Consider the following 17,201-nt stretch of genomic DNA (forward strand, 5'->3'; position numbering starts at 1 on the left):
ATCAACTCAGGTGGAAAAATTAATGAGGCTGCCAGAAGATAGAGTAGAAACACCATTAATTTCCCAGCCAGTCTAGGATTCATAGACTTCAGAAAAGAACTCCAGTCAGCCTAACTGCTTTGCTTTTATAACAAAACATAACATACAGGCTTCACCCCACCTCATGTTTTGGTAAGATGAAAGATACTCAGGCAGAGAAAGGAAACAATGTTTTCTCACAAGAGAAAGCCCCTTGGAGAAGCAGCTGAGAAAGAATAAAGTGGGCAGCACACAACAAATATTCTGAAGATCCTGGACTTTTTAAAATTCGATTTTTACAGAACTCTGACCTCAGAACACAGCATGGTGAAAGTGGCAAGAACACGGATGCAGAATAATTCACTATTTTATTTATTTCCTATATCAGCCAAAGCAAAGAACAAGTTACCTTTGAACTCTTGCCACATAGATCTGTTTTGCTTCACCTAATAAGGCTTTCTGAGAAGCACATTGTAAATGCTGAGTGCAGCAAGCTGTGAAAAAGGGTAAGCATCAAACTCCAGTGATCCATAGTTTTATAGGGCCTGGGACTCTACACTGCAGCTCTCTGAAGAAACAGCAATCACTGAAGCTGTGCTGAAGAGCTCTGTGCTAAAGAAGCAAGGAAAGACTGTAGCAACAGCAGAGACAATCCGAGTCCTGAACTGAGCTACCTGTTGGTTACCTGAGGAAATCTTTGTATCACAGCACAGAGCTCACAGCTGGATTCTCAGCAGGGCACATACGATACGCTCCAGGCTGCCATACTCGAGCTGATCCTGCGTGTTTAAAATACTTTTAGAGAGCGTCTCACACTTACAGGCATTACCTGCAACTCTCAATCATGAGAACAGTTCAAGCGCCGCCGCCGAGGCCGCCGCCCGCCGCCACCTGCCTCCCCCCGGGGCGGGACTTGGCTCCTGGGGCCGAGGGGCTCCCGCCGAGCCGCCGGGGACAGCCCCGCCGTGCCTTTGTGCGGGGCCAGCCCGCCCCGCGCCGCTGCCGCCGCGCCGGTCCTGTCCCCCACACGCCCGGGCGGGTCCGGCCGCTCCTCGGGCGGCGCGGCGGGGCTTCCCCTCTCTCCCGGCCGGCTCCCTGCCTCCCGCTCCGGGCAGCATGGTGGACCTGGACAGCGAGGTGCCGCCGCTGCCGCCGCGGTACCGCTTTCGGGACTTGCTGCTGGGCGACCAGGGCTGGCAGAGCGACGACAGGTGAGCGCGGGGCGCGGTGTCCCCGGCGGGGTCGCGGGGCCGGGCAGCGCTCCCTGAGGGCACCTCCGCCCGCGGGAGCGCGGCCCCGGGGGAAACTTGGCCGGGAATGGGGTGCGAGGGCCGGCGAGGCGCTGCGTTTTTTTTTTTTTTTTTTTTTTTTTTTTTTTTTACAGGGCCTGCACCAGCTGCTATGTCCAAGAGCAATTAAGCGGATGCAGAAATTGACGGAACGCTTAGCGGGCTCGCACCTGGCGTTCCAGAGGAGTGGCAGTGCCCAGGTGTGCCAGGTTAAGGCGGGCGGCACACCAGGCTGCGGCAGCCCCAGCCGTGCCCAGACGACCCCACCGTCACTGACACAGCGGGCTGCGCGGGCGCTACCTGTGGTAAAACACCCTTTTCCCACGTTTCGGGGCCTACAGAAAAGCACCCCTGAGGCAGCTCCGGGAGGAGGGGAGGCGGCAGGGAGCTGCTCGGGGGGTGAGGCGGCTGCCGAGCCCAGCCCGGTGCGCTGCCGCCGGCCCGGCCGTGGCACAGCCTTTGTTGTGGGCCGCGGCGGCGCGCTCGCCGCTCGCTGCGAGGGTGGCGCGGGGCATCCCGCAGGCTGCGGAGCGCTCCCGCCGGCGGCGGAGCCTTGCCCTGCCCCGCGGCGCGGCAGGAGCAGCGCAGGTAAGAGATCGTGTCCCCGTGAAAGCCTTCGCACAGGGAGCGTCCCAAACAAAACACGCTTTCCCGCTTGTCCGAAGGCTAATTGCAGTATGCTTTCGTTGTCCTATAGCCAGGCTTCTTCACACGCAGTTTCGTTCCATGCTGGGATCCTAGGCATGGACGCAACTACCATGATTTTATTCCTTTGTGAATTCTTTTAAGTCTTTCAGCGTCTTTAATCACACCCGATGGAAAAAAAGATTTGTTTGTTTCAAGTCAAATGTTTTCCTTAAAATCATAAACAAAGAACCCTTTACATTAAAAGAAACAAGCAAACCATGTGCATATGTGTTCAGTTTCAAAATGTTGAATGAACAGTGTTCATGAACAGCACCAGCATCATTCCACTCTGCTGGACCATACAACCTTGTGTCTCAATGACTATTGCATGATCCCATCTTGCAAAATTATGTGTCATATCCACTTTGTACTAACACTCTCTTGTAGTCAAATGTCAGAAAAGCAAAATCAACAACATACTGAAACTTTTGATTTTAATGCTGTTCTACATTGTTCAGATTTTCACTGCTTTTCTAAGGAGATATGGATTATTATTGATTGATAATCACAAGATCATGCAAAGTATGTAATATTACCCTTGTTTAGGAGAATATGCTCTACATTGAACCAGTTAAACAAATGGTGTTTCTTCAGACAGTTATGAAATGGTTAATGACACCACAATATAGTCACAAAAATGAATGCTGTTGGTTGGAAATGACAGCATTGTAACTACATAATGGAGAGTTAAATAGTATGCTTATCAAAGCATGTTTTACTGTTAAAATTATAAGTGTATTGTAATGTAGTCATGACTTCTGATTCTTTGAGATTTTAGAAAATGTGATCTTAGCATCTTACACTTACTGGAATAGGAAAATACTCCACAACCTTTCTTGTTTTAACAACTTTATTTATTTGTTTTAGGTTTTGATGGTTAAAATTTACAAAATATGCTTTGTATACATTTTTGGATCACTCTGGGGCTTAACACTTTTTCCACCTCTAGTTTAAACTTCTGTCAAGCAATTCCCTGATGCCAATTGTTTGACTTGCATTTCATGAAGTTTTCTTCTACAGAAGAAGCATGATCTGGTATCAAATAGCAAATAGTGTAATTGCACAACCCAGAGCATCCTTTTAGCTCTTGGCTATTTCAGATCTATGTGCACTTAACAAAGTAAAAGTAAATAATCCTTAAAACAACCTTGATAGCAAAATTATAGCACAGAAGTCTCCCAGTCCATGGTTACCATTTGAAAACTCCAGCAAAGAACTGGTGAAAAACTAATGGTCAATTTAAATTATTTCATTAATATTCCAACAAACATTACAAGAAAGATCTCTGTCACAGTCTGAAATACAAAAATGTAAATGGCATTCTAGATCTTTATGCACTGAGGCTGGGCACAGCTGCACAGTGGTAGGAAGGTGTGCAGGGAATTCCCCACAATGCAAGCAAGATTGTGTTTTACATTAGGCTGTGATAGCAGCGCTCTCTCCTCCGGCTCTGCAAGTTACCATAGCAGTGTTTTTGGATACCAGCTTTCCAGTAACTGAATGAGAGCCATTCTTACAAAGATCTTGTGTATTATCTGTTGTTTGTCTGTCCAGATTCTTACTTTCCTGAACTGAAGGCTATCATGTGTAATACTGAAGTATTCATTCCTTCCTGTATTGCTTTAATATTGCTATCCATTATAGAAAAAGCATGCATGCTCTGCGTAGAAATAATGTCAAGTGGAATGTTTAGAATATTAGACATACTTCCAGGTAATACTGAATGAGAAAAATTGCAGACCTATGGGGACCCTGAGATCAGCTTCTTATTAGTTTACAAGATTGGAATTACACAAGTATATATTATTTTTGTCTGCTTTATTGTCTTGTCTTTGCACTCTTAAGTAAATGGTTCTTGCTTCACTCAATGGTAAATGGTTGGTTTTGGTGAAGCCCATCCTTTGTATTCTGTTCTAAGCAGTGTGCAATATAAAGGTGTTTGCAACCCCTTCAGTTGAATGGCTGTTAACTATGAATGGAATATCTGAATAATGAAACGCAGCTAAAGTAGGCTTATAGCTACTATAGGCTGCACGTGATCAAGATAGTTCATTTTAGTTATTGGACTTTGGCTGAGATGCTGCAAACATTTTTTTGCCTGTTTCCAGTTCACTGCAACTTTTTAATTCCACTTGCTCTCAACTCTGGCAGTGTGATGTTTGGTGAGGGTTTTCCATCTGTGTGATCTGTGAACTTCTAGTCTCTTACCAGCCAAACTGTTTTGTCTTAGTTCCATTCTCTTTTTGATCTTAGCAGTCTGTTCATCCTTGGGGGATCTCTTTTCTCCTTCCCTGATGCCCTTTCTGGAAAAATGCTTGCTTTTTGCTGATAGGGTCCATCTCCTGGTTTTCAGATGCTTGTTGGTTTTTTAGAGTGGAGAGGAGGTGGAATTATTCCTCTCATCTAGGATTCTGTGTTGCCAAATCAGTTTTAATAGCATAGTTTGCCATTATATGTCACATGGTAGGATTTAAAAATAAATGACTGAAATTATGTGACCTCTCTTTGCTGAAAGATATATTTCTGACATAGTCATAATTCAACTTTGAAACCTTAATGGTTGTGTTTCTTTAGGGTGAGAGTTTGATCACCTATTTCTTTTAAATATTCCTGTTAATTTATAAAATGCACATGTGCTAAAATGCTTAGCTGATTGTAACAGAACTCTCATTCAGGAATTTTGTTCTTAGATCTCTACCTGTTTAAGAGAGCCTTCTAATTTTTTTTTTTTTATTTTTTTTTATTCTTGGGGACTCTATAGTGGAGCCTCACCCAGACTTTTCTTTTTTTTGAGCAATCTAGTTCATAATCCATTCCTTACCTGTATTTCCTCAATACAGTAAGTAGCCTCCGTCTCACTTCTTTTGCATTTCTGTCCCCTCCCCCCAAAAATTCTGCTTTCATAGCTTAGATTCATAGCCAGCCTTGCGGTTGGCTTCAGTAACAGATGGGTTCTGGGCTGTCATCTTCCACAAACCGCCAAATTGGATGGTGTATTATTTTTCATAAAAGAAGTTGCTGTGTGCAGAAGAACATTCTGAATCTTTGACAAATGATTTTGTTCAGTAAGAAGGCTACTTCGAATAATTTATTTGCATTCTTGAATTTGCTGAGTGGTTTGGTTTTTTCCCCCCAAAAAAAGAATGTTAAAACCAGTTTTGGTTTTTGCAAAGCTTGATTTTCAAAGGAACCTTGGTTCCCTTTGAAAACTGGAGGTGATGTTTGATGCTACACTACGCTCATTTTATATGGAGAACACTTCTACAAGGCAGCTGGAGCATGGTGCGTGTGTCAAGTGGGTGAATTCTGTGGCAAATAGGGCAATGGATCAGGTTTCCTCTGGCCATGGAAATATCCCAGGCTCTGGGCTAAGGGTAAAGAGAAGATTGGATCCTTGACTTTTTCACTTGTTCTGTAAATATTGCTAATATCCCTTTGGGAATCTTATATTTTGCTTTCATTATTGAAAGTATCTGAAAATGAAACAGACTGTTTTGATTTGCTGGATATTCTGAGATGTTTATTTGACCTTCATAATGAAATTTACCTTTCAGTTTGGCTGCTAGAAAATGAGCAGAAATAGAGGGGGAACTCAGTGATTAGCACAATTATTCACCTGTTAATTCAGCCAGATTTCACTTCTTGTGATTGTAATAGTAAACTATGCAATGAAATGTTTCATAACCTTACTGATCATCAGTCCTTATTCTTCCCAGCTGTGTGGAAAAGCAAAACAAATAAAATTAGGAAACACCCTACCTGGTGAAGAGGTGACATGTTCGAAGTCGGTCAGTTTCTGCAGAGGAGGGGATAAAAGAGAATGTTTATTTCTAGATTCCTATGTAAGTTTCAGAAAGCTACAATGAAGAGGTTTTTGTGTACATAAATAGTTACCACGTGCTTCAAAACAGCCAAACCACAGCATGCTAGAGGCGTAAAGAAAGAATTCTAAGTTAAAAATTAAAAGCATTTACATTCTCTCCATATCACTGCCTTTTTATTAAGGCCTTTAGTATCTTGCAGAGCACAGTTTACCTCACATTTCTTAAATCATTTATGCCCAGACATTTAATCCTTTCTTTAGAAGCTCCTGAAGATATAAAAACTGCATTTGGTTTAGTGAATTCTAGCAAGACGGGAATGTTTCCCACCATTGAAGCGTGACTGCGTATTCTGATGAAGTGTTCAAATTCTCCTCTGCCTGCTCTGGCAAAAATGTCTTGAACTGTGCAGGAATGGTTTGGCAGTTGGAGTGTCCAGGGAAACAATATGAACAGATAACTTGTGGGTAGTCCAACCCCCACCTTCAAAGCATCCGATTTCATAACTTTTCTATATGCTGCTGAAAGATATTTTTACAATTTCAGTCATGGAACAAAAATTTACATTTTCCAATTCTGTAATTTTTTTTTTCTATTCTGTACAGATATAACAAGAACATTAACTGGTACTGGAAATTCATTTCAAATCCTGCTTCTGTATTGAGATTAAAATTTGAGTCATTTTGCTACAGTATATACTTTAATTTTAAAACTATGGAGCTAAATTTTACCTTTGTGAAAGAACTGTTCTTACACTGAGTACTTATAGGATTAAATTAAAATCAGCCCTCCATTCTGGTGTGCTTTCTGCATAAGTGCACATTACCACCTATCTGGAAAGGAAGGAGATTCACATAATACAGAACACCTCCACACATCACTTGGACAATTGTATCCTGCTGGCTGTCACGTTGACTGGTGACTTTCAAGGAACAGCTCCCCAGTGTAAATCTCAGAAGCCACTTTAACAGTCATTTGTCACGGTGTGAATTAGTGAGTGAAGCCTTCCCTTTGCCTTTCCTTTTGGAAATCACCTGAGATTGTTAAACTAAAAAGGGATAAAAAGCCCACACGTTTCTGATTCAAGTGATTTAAAACAACTGAGTCTAGATTCAACTTGTAAAAAAATTCCATTATAATTTCCTCAAAAGAAAATTCTGTAACAATTTCTTGAAAATAATCCTCCTCTTTCCTTCAAGAAATACTTTAGTCGTTTTGGCATCCGCATTTTAGAAAACATGTTAGCTTACAGGAGTTCTTTCATTTAACAGAGGCTACAAATAAAAGGACTTGAGCAGATATTGTCAAATTTATCTTGATTTGCCCCTGTAACTAAATTTTCAAAACCCATAAAGAGATTTAGAAGCCTAAACTCTAATGTAAATGCTTGATTTTGATTGAAATTGCTCAAGATCTTAACAGTCTAATTCTCTAAGAGAGCAAGTGCTTTCATACCTTGCAGTCAGACTCTGCATTGTAGTAGTTGAAAAGTTTGAGTTTCCCTAAATCCTGAAAAAACTTGTTGTGTGTAAATAAGCCATTTCTGACTGCTTAAAAAATAATAAAGAAAACTATTGATGTTTGTAAAACTGCTGCGTTTACCACAGCAAAAAGCCTGAGTTTACACTCTTGTGGGAGGTTTAGGAGCACAATCCCAGGAAAGTAAACTGTTAATATATTTCCATACTCCCCATCCTTCTAAATTTATCTTGACTAGGTGCCTGTTACAGATCAAGCACCTGTGTGTAGGGGAGAGGAAGTAATGCTTTGCAGCAGGCAGTGCCATTAGCCTCATTCTAATTTGTGTTTTACCCTATTGCTTGCAACAACGATGGAGGCCAAAATGCATTGTTTCTGTTTCTATATTCCACTTACATTAGCACTCACTGTGGAATTGGGAAAGGACATAGAAAGAAAAGAGTAATTGAAGTGCTGCTATGACTGGATCTGTCCAAAGAAGATGTTGGTAGCACATCCCAGCAGAAGTTTTATACTGCACAAACCATTAAGTGTCTCATCTTGAAAACTCTCACAGACCAAGTAGTTTTCCTCCTCTGGGACAACATGATGCGCAGTTTGTAAATGTACTTGGTACTTCAGTCATTACTTAATTATAGATTTATTGCTGAAGCTCTTATTTTTCCATCTACAACTTGACACATACTACTTTACATCTGGCAGACTCCATAATACTCCATGGGGAGCTAAAGCAGTTCTTTCCCTCCTAATTTTATGATTATTATTCTATTGCACCCAACGATTAAGACTATTTATTTTCTAATAGTAAGTTCTGTGCTGCACTCTGCCTTTCTTTCATAGTGTCTATTCTATAACAAATGGTAGCACTGATTCATATTGTCTTCCCTTTGTCCTGTAACAAAGAAATAGATCACTTGGAACATCAGAAATGTCTGCACTTTCTTTTATAGAAAGAGTAAAGTTGTAAAATCTGCTAACTATTTCTGTGCTATACGTTCAGTTTCTGGAGTTCACAATCAAAGGTGATCTTTATCTTATCCGAATTCTGACACAGTATGCCCAAATGCTTGTACTAATCCACTAAACGCTTTAAATGTGGATTCTTCAATCTTTTCCAAGTAAATGAACAAGTTAAGTCCTTCCTGGAGGCCTCCACTCCATGGTCCCGTAATCTGTGTCGTTGGAGAGAATGCCATTCAAGAGCTGTAAGTGTTCTGCAGCATAGAAGATTTGGTGCAGAATGCTTTAAAACAGCTGTTAAAGATTTCAGCCTCCCCCGTGCAATCATCTGCTAATTATGTTAGCAGTCAACTTCCTGGTGGGAAGTAGCAATAAAACAGAAACAGTCATTAGGAGACAAAACCCAGTGTTTATCCTCACAGATAAAAACAGTGATATTATTATTTACTCAGAGTTATCTTGAGGGACAAATCCTGTCTCCACTTAGGGAGATACCTGTTGGGAATTGCTATATTTTTGTGGTGGAAAGCAGTTTGCCAAATCTGTCATTTCTGTGCCTGCCTTGCCAAGTACCAAGCTATGGAAGATGTGGAAGGAAGGCATTAGATAATGATCTGTGCAAGTTATCTACTGAGGTAACAAAAAAGAGAAGACTGCCTACTCCTGTGCCTGGGTGTGACAGTTCTCCTGTCACATTTAGCCATTAATAACTGCATCTCCAACAGCCACCAGCACAAGGGTCATGTGCCTGGCAGGGACAATGACACAGTTTGAGCAACGGTCCTCACTGTGGGATAGCTCTGCCAGGAAAGTCTGGCCCTCCCTCCTGCATTCTGTACCCTGAATCAAACCCCTTTGGCATTTTGTAAAGAAAAGTGTTTTGCCCTTTAGCTTTCTACGATGTTAAAGTTAATGGCATTTGCTGTACTTATAACTCAAAAGTTACAGAGCCCTTCACAGCATAGTGATTGTTAAAATATGTAATAAGGAGGAAACATTGAAAAATGGCCACACTCATTTATTGTTCTGAATAACCAAAAATGTTCTAGAGGTTTTATGTTTTTCTCACTTTGTTTTCTCTTGCCCTTGTGGCTCAAGAAAACTGCAATACAGACAAAACCAGGGTTACCAAACCTAATCTGAACCAAATGCCAATGGGAAAAAACCCAACAAGCTGCACTGCAAGTGGAATACTGTTGTTATACTTGTGGCTTATGAATAACAGCTGTTGATACACAGCATTCCCTGACCCTGGAATGGGATTTAGTTTCTCATCTTCACACCAAATTCAAAAGAAGCTGAGGGCACTGGTCACATCACTGTTGCCCATGGAGCAGAGACAGCTCTAACAGAGGGACTGAAGGCTAAGCTCTATATTTAGCTGAATGTACCCTTTTGAGAAGTGAGCAGGCTATGTTTTCACTGTGTACAGCAATCTAGAATTTGATCATTGTTCAAAGGGGTTTCAGTTCAACAAATATCTTTTGAAAAGCCATTTTTGTAGATAATGTCCAGTCTTTAATTACTGTTTTGCTCTCTCAGTAGTAATTCAAGGAACATAATACAAATACAAAAAGTAGAGCAACCTACTCTGTAATGGGCAGATGTTGATTAGCCAACCTCGTTTTATAAAGACTATCAAAATCTAAGTAGATTTTTCACCCACCTAAAATTCTCATCAGAGAGAAGCGAACTAATCTCACCAGAGCCATTGCAGATATCGTGTGTCTCATTGACACTGAGGACTGTATTCAAAGAGTGACCCACATGATCATTTATTTTTGTACTGGCATTGACCGCAGATTGCATGAAAACTACAATTTAGCTAAAATGGTGCAAACAAAATGCACTGAGTTAATTTTAAAGTCTTGTTTAGTTTTCCCTTCATTTTTTCCTATTTTTTGGCAGTTCACAAATCACAGTTTGACTTCAGAAAAGAACAACAAAGTGAGTTAAATTCATGCAACATTATGAATCCATTTAAGACAATTAATTGTGGCAGTCACTGTGACCAGCTCAGCTGGTGATTCAGATTGTTGGGATTTCAGTGTGATGTAGCCAGAGCATTTCATGTAGGAAGAACAAGACTGGCTCCTGGGAATGTTTCAGATTATGGAGGAATTACCTCTGAATGTGTAGGAGAGAGGAAGATTTCAGGAGCCTGTACAAGGCAGCCTGCTGGGATATAGCATGGGCTAGTCTGAGACTGTTGTGGAAGACCTCAGGTGTTGCTCCTAATTTCAGATAAGAACAAGCCATTAGAAGATCGATGCTATCAAGATTATAAGGTGGATGTCTTCTTCTAAGACAGATGAGTGGGGATATAGAGTGTAGCACCCTGCTGCTGCTTGACTTCAGACTAAGCTGAACAGAGCATTTAGAAATTCCTTTCCTTTCTGGGATGGCAGAGCACTTCACAGTGACAAAAGTGGCCAGATGGAGAGTGCTGGGAATACTGGGAATATTGCTGCTTGCTTGTATCACCCTAGACATTGGAGAATTGGCTGTCAGACCTCCTGGCATCCATACAACTTGTTCTGTCCATGAACACAGACCTCTCCTCGTTGTATCTACATATCCCTAAATCTGATCAGCACTAAGGTCTATATCAGACATGCAAACAAGATGACAGAACAACACCTGTCCTGACCCACCTCACTGATACAGCTGGCTAAAGAGATTTTAAATTTTAAAGAGATTTCAAATATAAATTTTAAATAACTGTCCAAAAAGCCAGCAAAATCTGAAATTTATGCATTCATTTTGGAAGTTATATTTAAGGGCGAAAAAAATAGTGTTTACATTGACTATGCCAGTATTCTGAAGACACTTCCTAAATGATTTTCTAAGCGCACACAAGGCACATTTTGAAAGTTTGACGTCATTATTCTGAAAAATTAAATACTGGGCAAACTATTCTGCCAGCCATAAAACTGATGAACAGCATTTTACTTCAGAGAGTACTAAGTGTTATTTAATATGAATAAAGATGACAGAATTAAACTTTTAAAATATTGTGAAACTTGATATTTTAAATTTTTCTTAAACTAATGAAGAGATAATTAAAACCATGCCTTATGATTAATCAGGAAGTGTAATAGCTCACTCTGAGTAAGGAGACTGAGATTCATATGAAGTAATTATGTGTACCCTGTTAGCTGTGGAGAGAACTGTATCAGACAGGTGACATTTTAGAGATAATAATGACTTCTAAAGCACTTGTTCAATTATACGTTCAGAGTTCTTGAATCATTGCCACTCCTTAATGAGACATTTATAATTTATATGAAAATTTGGTAATTTTTTTTCCGTATAAAACAATAATCATATCTGTGCATCAGGCTGAATTTGAAAAGAAGGAATCAATTCCAATCCACTGTTAGATATATTGCACTGTATACGTGTGTTAAGCTGCAAGTATTACTTCAGAAATCCTACATATTTTATCCTCCATCTGGATGTCATCATTGGAGCCAAAGCAGCATTAAATACTAGAGAATGAAGACAGATATGTATCAAGGTTCAATTCTTTTTGAAGGGGTCATCAGCAGGAAATGTCATCAGCACTCTTTTCCTGATGATTTGGTAGAGGAAGTGGAGTCTCCACAACCTTTCTCTGTGGAAGAGAGGGGAGACTGTCTCTGTGGGAAGCATCAGGAGAGACACCTCCTGTCAAGTGCTGGGTTTTTGGTTTATGTCTTTTCCTGAGTCTTTGCCTGAATGCTCCTTCTCTTTGTATTTATCTGTTAAATACTCTCCTGTTGTGTGCGTGTGCTTGTGCACAGCTCCCATCATTACAGGAAAATTGCTCTAATCTGATATTCAGCCCTGTGTTACTTGTCAGAGTTGTTGGCATTCTAATGGCATATTTTGGGGTGTTGTCTAAGTGTTTCCAGATTGCATATGTGGACTGTCTCAATATGTAACTTTAAAAAGACACTCCTTTTTATAAAGTTACCCTGCTCCTGGGCATGTGTAAAAAGCATATGTGGTATAATTTTTTTTTCTTTTTCACTTTTTAACACTTCAGCTATAAATGGAATCTCAGAAAAGTTCTTTCTAGGCTTGTTAAGGTGTCTGTGGGAAGTTCCTGACAAATTTCATTTGACTTCTTATGACTTTCAGATCAGGCATGGCTCCCATAATTTCTTGCCCTGTGTTAAACAAATATTTTTAATCTAAGTAAACCTGTGGACAGGTGAGGAATTGATCAGAGTATAGAAAAAAAAGACTTGAGCTTTTAAACTGTCATGATGTCATGCCTTTGATGTCATTGTCTTGCATCCTACCTAATCCTTTCCAGCTAGAAGGAAAAATGTGGCTTGGAGAAGAAATAAACATGCAAGAAAAACTTAGGTGATCTCATGTAATGTTATTCCATGCTTCTGCGTGTTTTGTGACAATGGTCAGTAGATAATTTTGGAACATGATCCAAAAGATAATGGTGTAATATTTTTAGTTACTAAAAACTCTAAAAATAGTAAAAATATAATATCATTACCTTTAAGAGTGCTATTATTAACTAGTGGTATTTCTCCTTTGGGAATACTTCTGAATATGACTAGAATCAAGAAAGAGCTATAAAAATTAAACTTCATTGTGTGTTGTTTTGGGTGTTTTTCCTTACAGATAAATAAAAACCCCAAATAGCAGCTCTGTTTCTTATTTGCCATGCTCTCTTTTCCTAGTCACTCCACCTCCAACAGATCTGTGATTGAAACTATGAAGCTGTGAAAGCCAAGCACCAGTGTTTTACCTGTGAGATTGCCATGCCACCTAAAGTGCATTTGTACTAACTGTCCATCACTAGTGTAAATTATTGTTTTGGCTAGAGTTGTATTCCCTATGTGTCATTGAAATACTGTACACCTACTAAATCTGCATGAAGAAAGTTAGCCAGAAAGCATCCTTACAGTTATGGAGGATTGGGGCGCATATAAACTACTTTTTAAGTAATTTGCAGAGAGATTTGCATCTTTTCATGTTGAGTACCACCTTCTCCTAAAGAGGAGCTCATTTCATGGGTCTCAGTCTTAGTAGAAGAGTTTTTTTCCCATTGAATTACCAGGCAGTAGAGTGTCATGACTTCTGATCAACTTCATTTATTGCACCTTGATCCAGTGTAACTTATTAAGGCAGCAGATATAACTGCAGAGATTTCCCAATATATGGAAATCTCAAAGCTAGCTTCAGTTGCCTTTATCACTGGAATATAGGCATAATAGATAAAATAGAAACACAATTGAAACAAAAGTCCAGTGAATTCTGTGCTGAATTTTTCACTATCAAATGTGAAATAATAGTTTATTGCTCCAAGTCTCAGTTGGATAAATGAGTCATGATAAATGCATGACTATATTTTCAGCCCCTGCAGAGTTAGGATGTATGTATAAATAGTTGGAATTGGAATATATGTATTCCATGTATAATTGGAAGCCATCCTGTGCTACCCTGTGTTGAGGTTCCTGGAGCATTCTACCAGTGTACACCTCTTATTTTATATATTTGAAATGGCCATGCATACTGTCAGTTCCTAAATATAATATTTCAGGTGACAACTTAGCCACCAGCATTTGACAATCTAAAAATATTCTAGGAGATTGAGAGGTTCACAGATAAGACATGTATCAGTCAAAATGTTGAAAAGAATATGCTAATTTGTTGTTATTCAGTATTTTAAGGATGGAGATACTTTGGGTGCTTCTGTAAATACAACCTCTCTACAGGTCCAATGCTAAACAACAAGCAGATACAAAAATAATAACTGCATACTGTAGAACTTGCTTTTCTTGCAAACCTTAGCACCAGATCCCATTTCAAGTATTATTTCAAGAGAATGTAAAGTGGTTAATTTGGAGGATCAGGACTCTGGGAATCAAATTATAATTATATTAAGAACCAAAATATGACCAGTATTTATTTTAATTTCACTTATTTTAATTTGGAAAGTACCCTAGGCTGAAGTTTACAGTGCCAAATAATAAACTGAAATATTCTTTCTTTGTGTGTAAAACTTTACTTTAAAATGTAATTTATCATCAGAGATAAGCTAGCATTAAAAGAGGTGGCATTTAGGTAGCCAAGAGGAAGTTTTGCTCTCATTAATCTTACAAGAAAGTCTCTCATAAATTACTGTATAGCTCTTTAACCATAGACACAAGATCTACATCTTACTTTGAAGTCCGGCTGAGATTTTCATAAGATGTTACAAAGATAAGCATAAAAAAATCCACCTACATGTCAAGTTGATCTTCAGAATAAAAAAAAAAAAATGCAGTCATATGTTTTAAAGTTAATTCAGTAGCTTCATTGAAAATTTGGTGATTTTTAAAGGCACGATAGAGAAAAGCCAGAGTGGTATAGAAAATTTCTCATTGGTATTTGATCATCTCACCCATTATATGGCAGCATAAGTGGGATTGCTGGATAAATGCTGAAATACTGGCATAGATAGACTCCATAAATACAGTAGGAATGCTATTTAAGAGCATATTTGAATATATCTGAGACACATTTTTCTGTTTCCAGAGGAAAAATAGTTCAATACAGTCAGCTGGAGTAAAATGAGTCTATTGATAAATTATACTAATTTCCTTTTCAACTGTGCAGAATTGGGAAAAAAAAAAAGATTCTGAGAAAACAAAACCAAAAATCAAGGTAGACTAATTTATTTAATCTCTGAGTCTAGACTGAATTGGCTGCAGCTTTCTCATCAAATTCCCCCAAGTCAGCCATTATTGCACAGCTTCATTAGTGATAAGAATCTGGAGCATTTTGAAGACAAGGCATTTTACACTCTGTCATTTTAACTGAGACTGTTTCATTCACATTTTAGTGATTATGATGTACATTTCACAGCACTCTGAGGTATGAGAGCCTGATTTTATAACTTTTATGTATTTGTAGTTTTTGTGGAAGCCTTTTAGAGCTGAAGAGTAGAGTGCTGAGTAGAGTAAGTGACCACAGACAACATGAGAAGCCCAGGCTACAGCAGGGATTTGAATGAAAGACATGCAGGAGAAGGGCGTGTTTGCTCTTAGTGCCTATGATAAAGTGAATGGATTGGATGTGTAAAATGTAGGTGGCAACAGAACCATTGTCTTCCTGCTCTTCCAGTGAAGTTGATAAACTACAAGTCCTAAGCTTTGCATTGCCTTTCAGATAATTTTTCAGACTTCCAGCTGTAACAATGCAATTTCAAACCCTTAGTTCAGTCACAGAGGTATCAGGAGAGAAAGATTGATAGAGCTATTAGAAAGGGAAGAAAAATTATTAAAGGCCTTGGAACTGTTTGATTTTCCAAGTTGCATGATCCTGGAAATTGTTCATACTTCTTCTCCCTTGTTAAAAATATATACCCTCCACTTGCATTGCAAGATAAAATCCTAGGAAAGGGTGCATACAGTAGAATACCAGGAAACCTGAACTTGAAAAGCTACTGAAGTAGACTAATTTCCTTATAACAAAGGGATGAAGATTGAAAAGTGAGCACAAATCAAAATTCTTACCTCTGCTCCTGATTTATCAGATATTAAGATGAATTCTTAGCCTGTGGTGAGACAAACAGCAAAAATCTCATTTAATGTAACAGAATATATGTCAACTTAGGGGGGAATTGTATGTGGGTCTTTTTAGTGTCTCTATGACCAGATGCACAGAGGTCAGAGTCTGGTTAATAAATATTGATGAACACATTTTTACCTAAACAATTAATATATCCACAATATATAGAAAGAGAGTGAAGTATATTGATTTATAATTCATTTGAGTTCAACTAAGTAGACGTATACAATTTGAAAAATATTTATTAAATGCTGTTGCTTTAGTGTTCTTATTGTCTGGTTTCAAGGCAAATAAAGATTAATTTTGCTTTGCTTTATTACTACTTTATAGATGCAACCAGCCTCTGCTTTGCTATGTCAGTAAGAAGTTACCTGTTTTATTCTATTAGAAGGCTCTCTGTTCTTTCTGTACATTCCTTTATGAAACAGGGGTTTGTGCTATATTTTTTTCAACTTGTTACCTTCTTATTTGGTAGGTTCTTTTCCTCTATGACTTTTAAGCTGATTTATTATATCAAAAATACGAAACAATGGCATGTTTCTACAGTATTTTTACTGAGGATAGACACTCACTTTATGTTATATCAGAACATAATTTTTAAACTTTTTTGTGTTGTTTACTTCTTCTCCTTTGTATGAGCATGTGATTTTTTACCTTCAGTATCAACCTCTAGAGAACCTTTTGAAATGCCTTATAAAAATTTTAGTACATGATGTTCACTTTAGACTTCCCCCTTATCTATCTCTTCCAATTATCTCATAATGGAGCAGAGTGCTACAGCTCATAGTCTATTTATATCTGTCATTTGCTTCATTCTTAGTTTATTCCCAGGCTAATCCAACTTGTAGATGTTGGCATGGGTGCCATTTATTCTTTTTTCATCTCTTGTTGACATGCTAACTAGTACTTATGTTTTTGTCATTCTCAATGCACATTATGAGAATATTTTGGTTCGCCTTTTGCCGTGGTTTTATTTACCTGCTATTTTTAACTTTACTCTTATCTGTAATACTGTGGTTACAAAACATGTCAGCTGTCTGGCATTGCAGCCTAGACACTGTAGAGAAACAGAGCAGCACAGGATTCCCCTCTCAAAAAGAGTGGGGCAGAAATCAAGCCATTTGCAGAGAGTAGATGGGGCAGAGGACCAGGATGTGTAGATCAAATATGAATTGAACAATGAAAAATTCAGGGTGCTGAATGACCCTTAATCGGAAGATACATCACACTTGAGAGACACTGTTAGAGGGTTTTGAGGTTGGCTTGGTTTTTGAAAGACATTTGAAGACACCAAACATGAAAATGGAAGAATGAATGCAGGAAAAATGGCCAAGATTACAGCAATAAATGGAACACAGCCTTCCCCGGGCAGAGCAGTGGCTCG

At 39.0% G+C, this 17,201-nt stretch overlaps 1 protein-coding gene across 1 annotated transcript in view; it reads left to right on the forward strand.

Annotated features, from left to right (window-relative positions):
- The first annotated feature begins 1,005 nt into the window (after positions 1 to 1,005).
- Positions 1,006 to 17,201, forward strand: part of KCNT2 (potassium sodium-activated channel subfamily T member 2) — a 116,053-nt gene continuing 99,857 nt past the window's right edge. The window contains exon 1 of the mRNA XM_041479624.1: positions 1,006 to 1,229. Coding sequence (XP_041335558.1) covers positions 1,135 to 1,229 — 95 coding nt within the window. The 5' untranslated portion in view covers positions 1,006 to 1,134. The remainder of the gene's footprint in view (positions 1,230 to 17,201) is intronic.

This window comes from Pyrgilauda ruficollis, unplaced genomic scaffold (assembly GCF_017590135.1).
Source record: "Pyrgilauda ruficollis isolate IOZ18807 unplaced genomic scaffold, ASM1759013v1 scaffold49, whole genome shotgun sequence".
Lineage (NCBI taxonomy): Eukaryota > Metazoa > Chordata > Aves > Passeriformes > Passeridae > Pyrgilauda > Pyrgilauda ruficollis.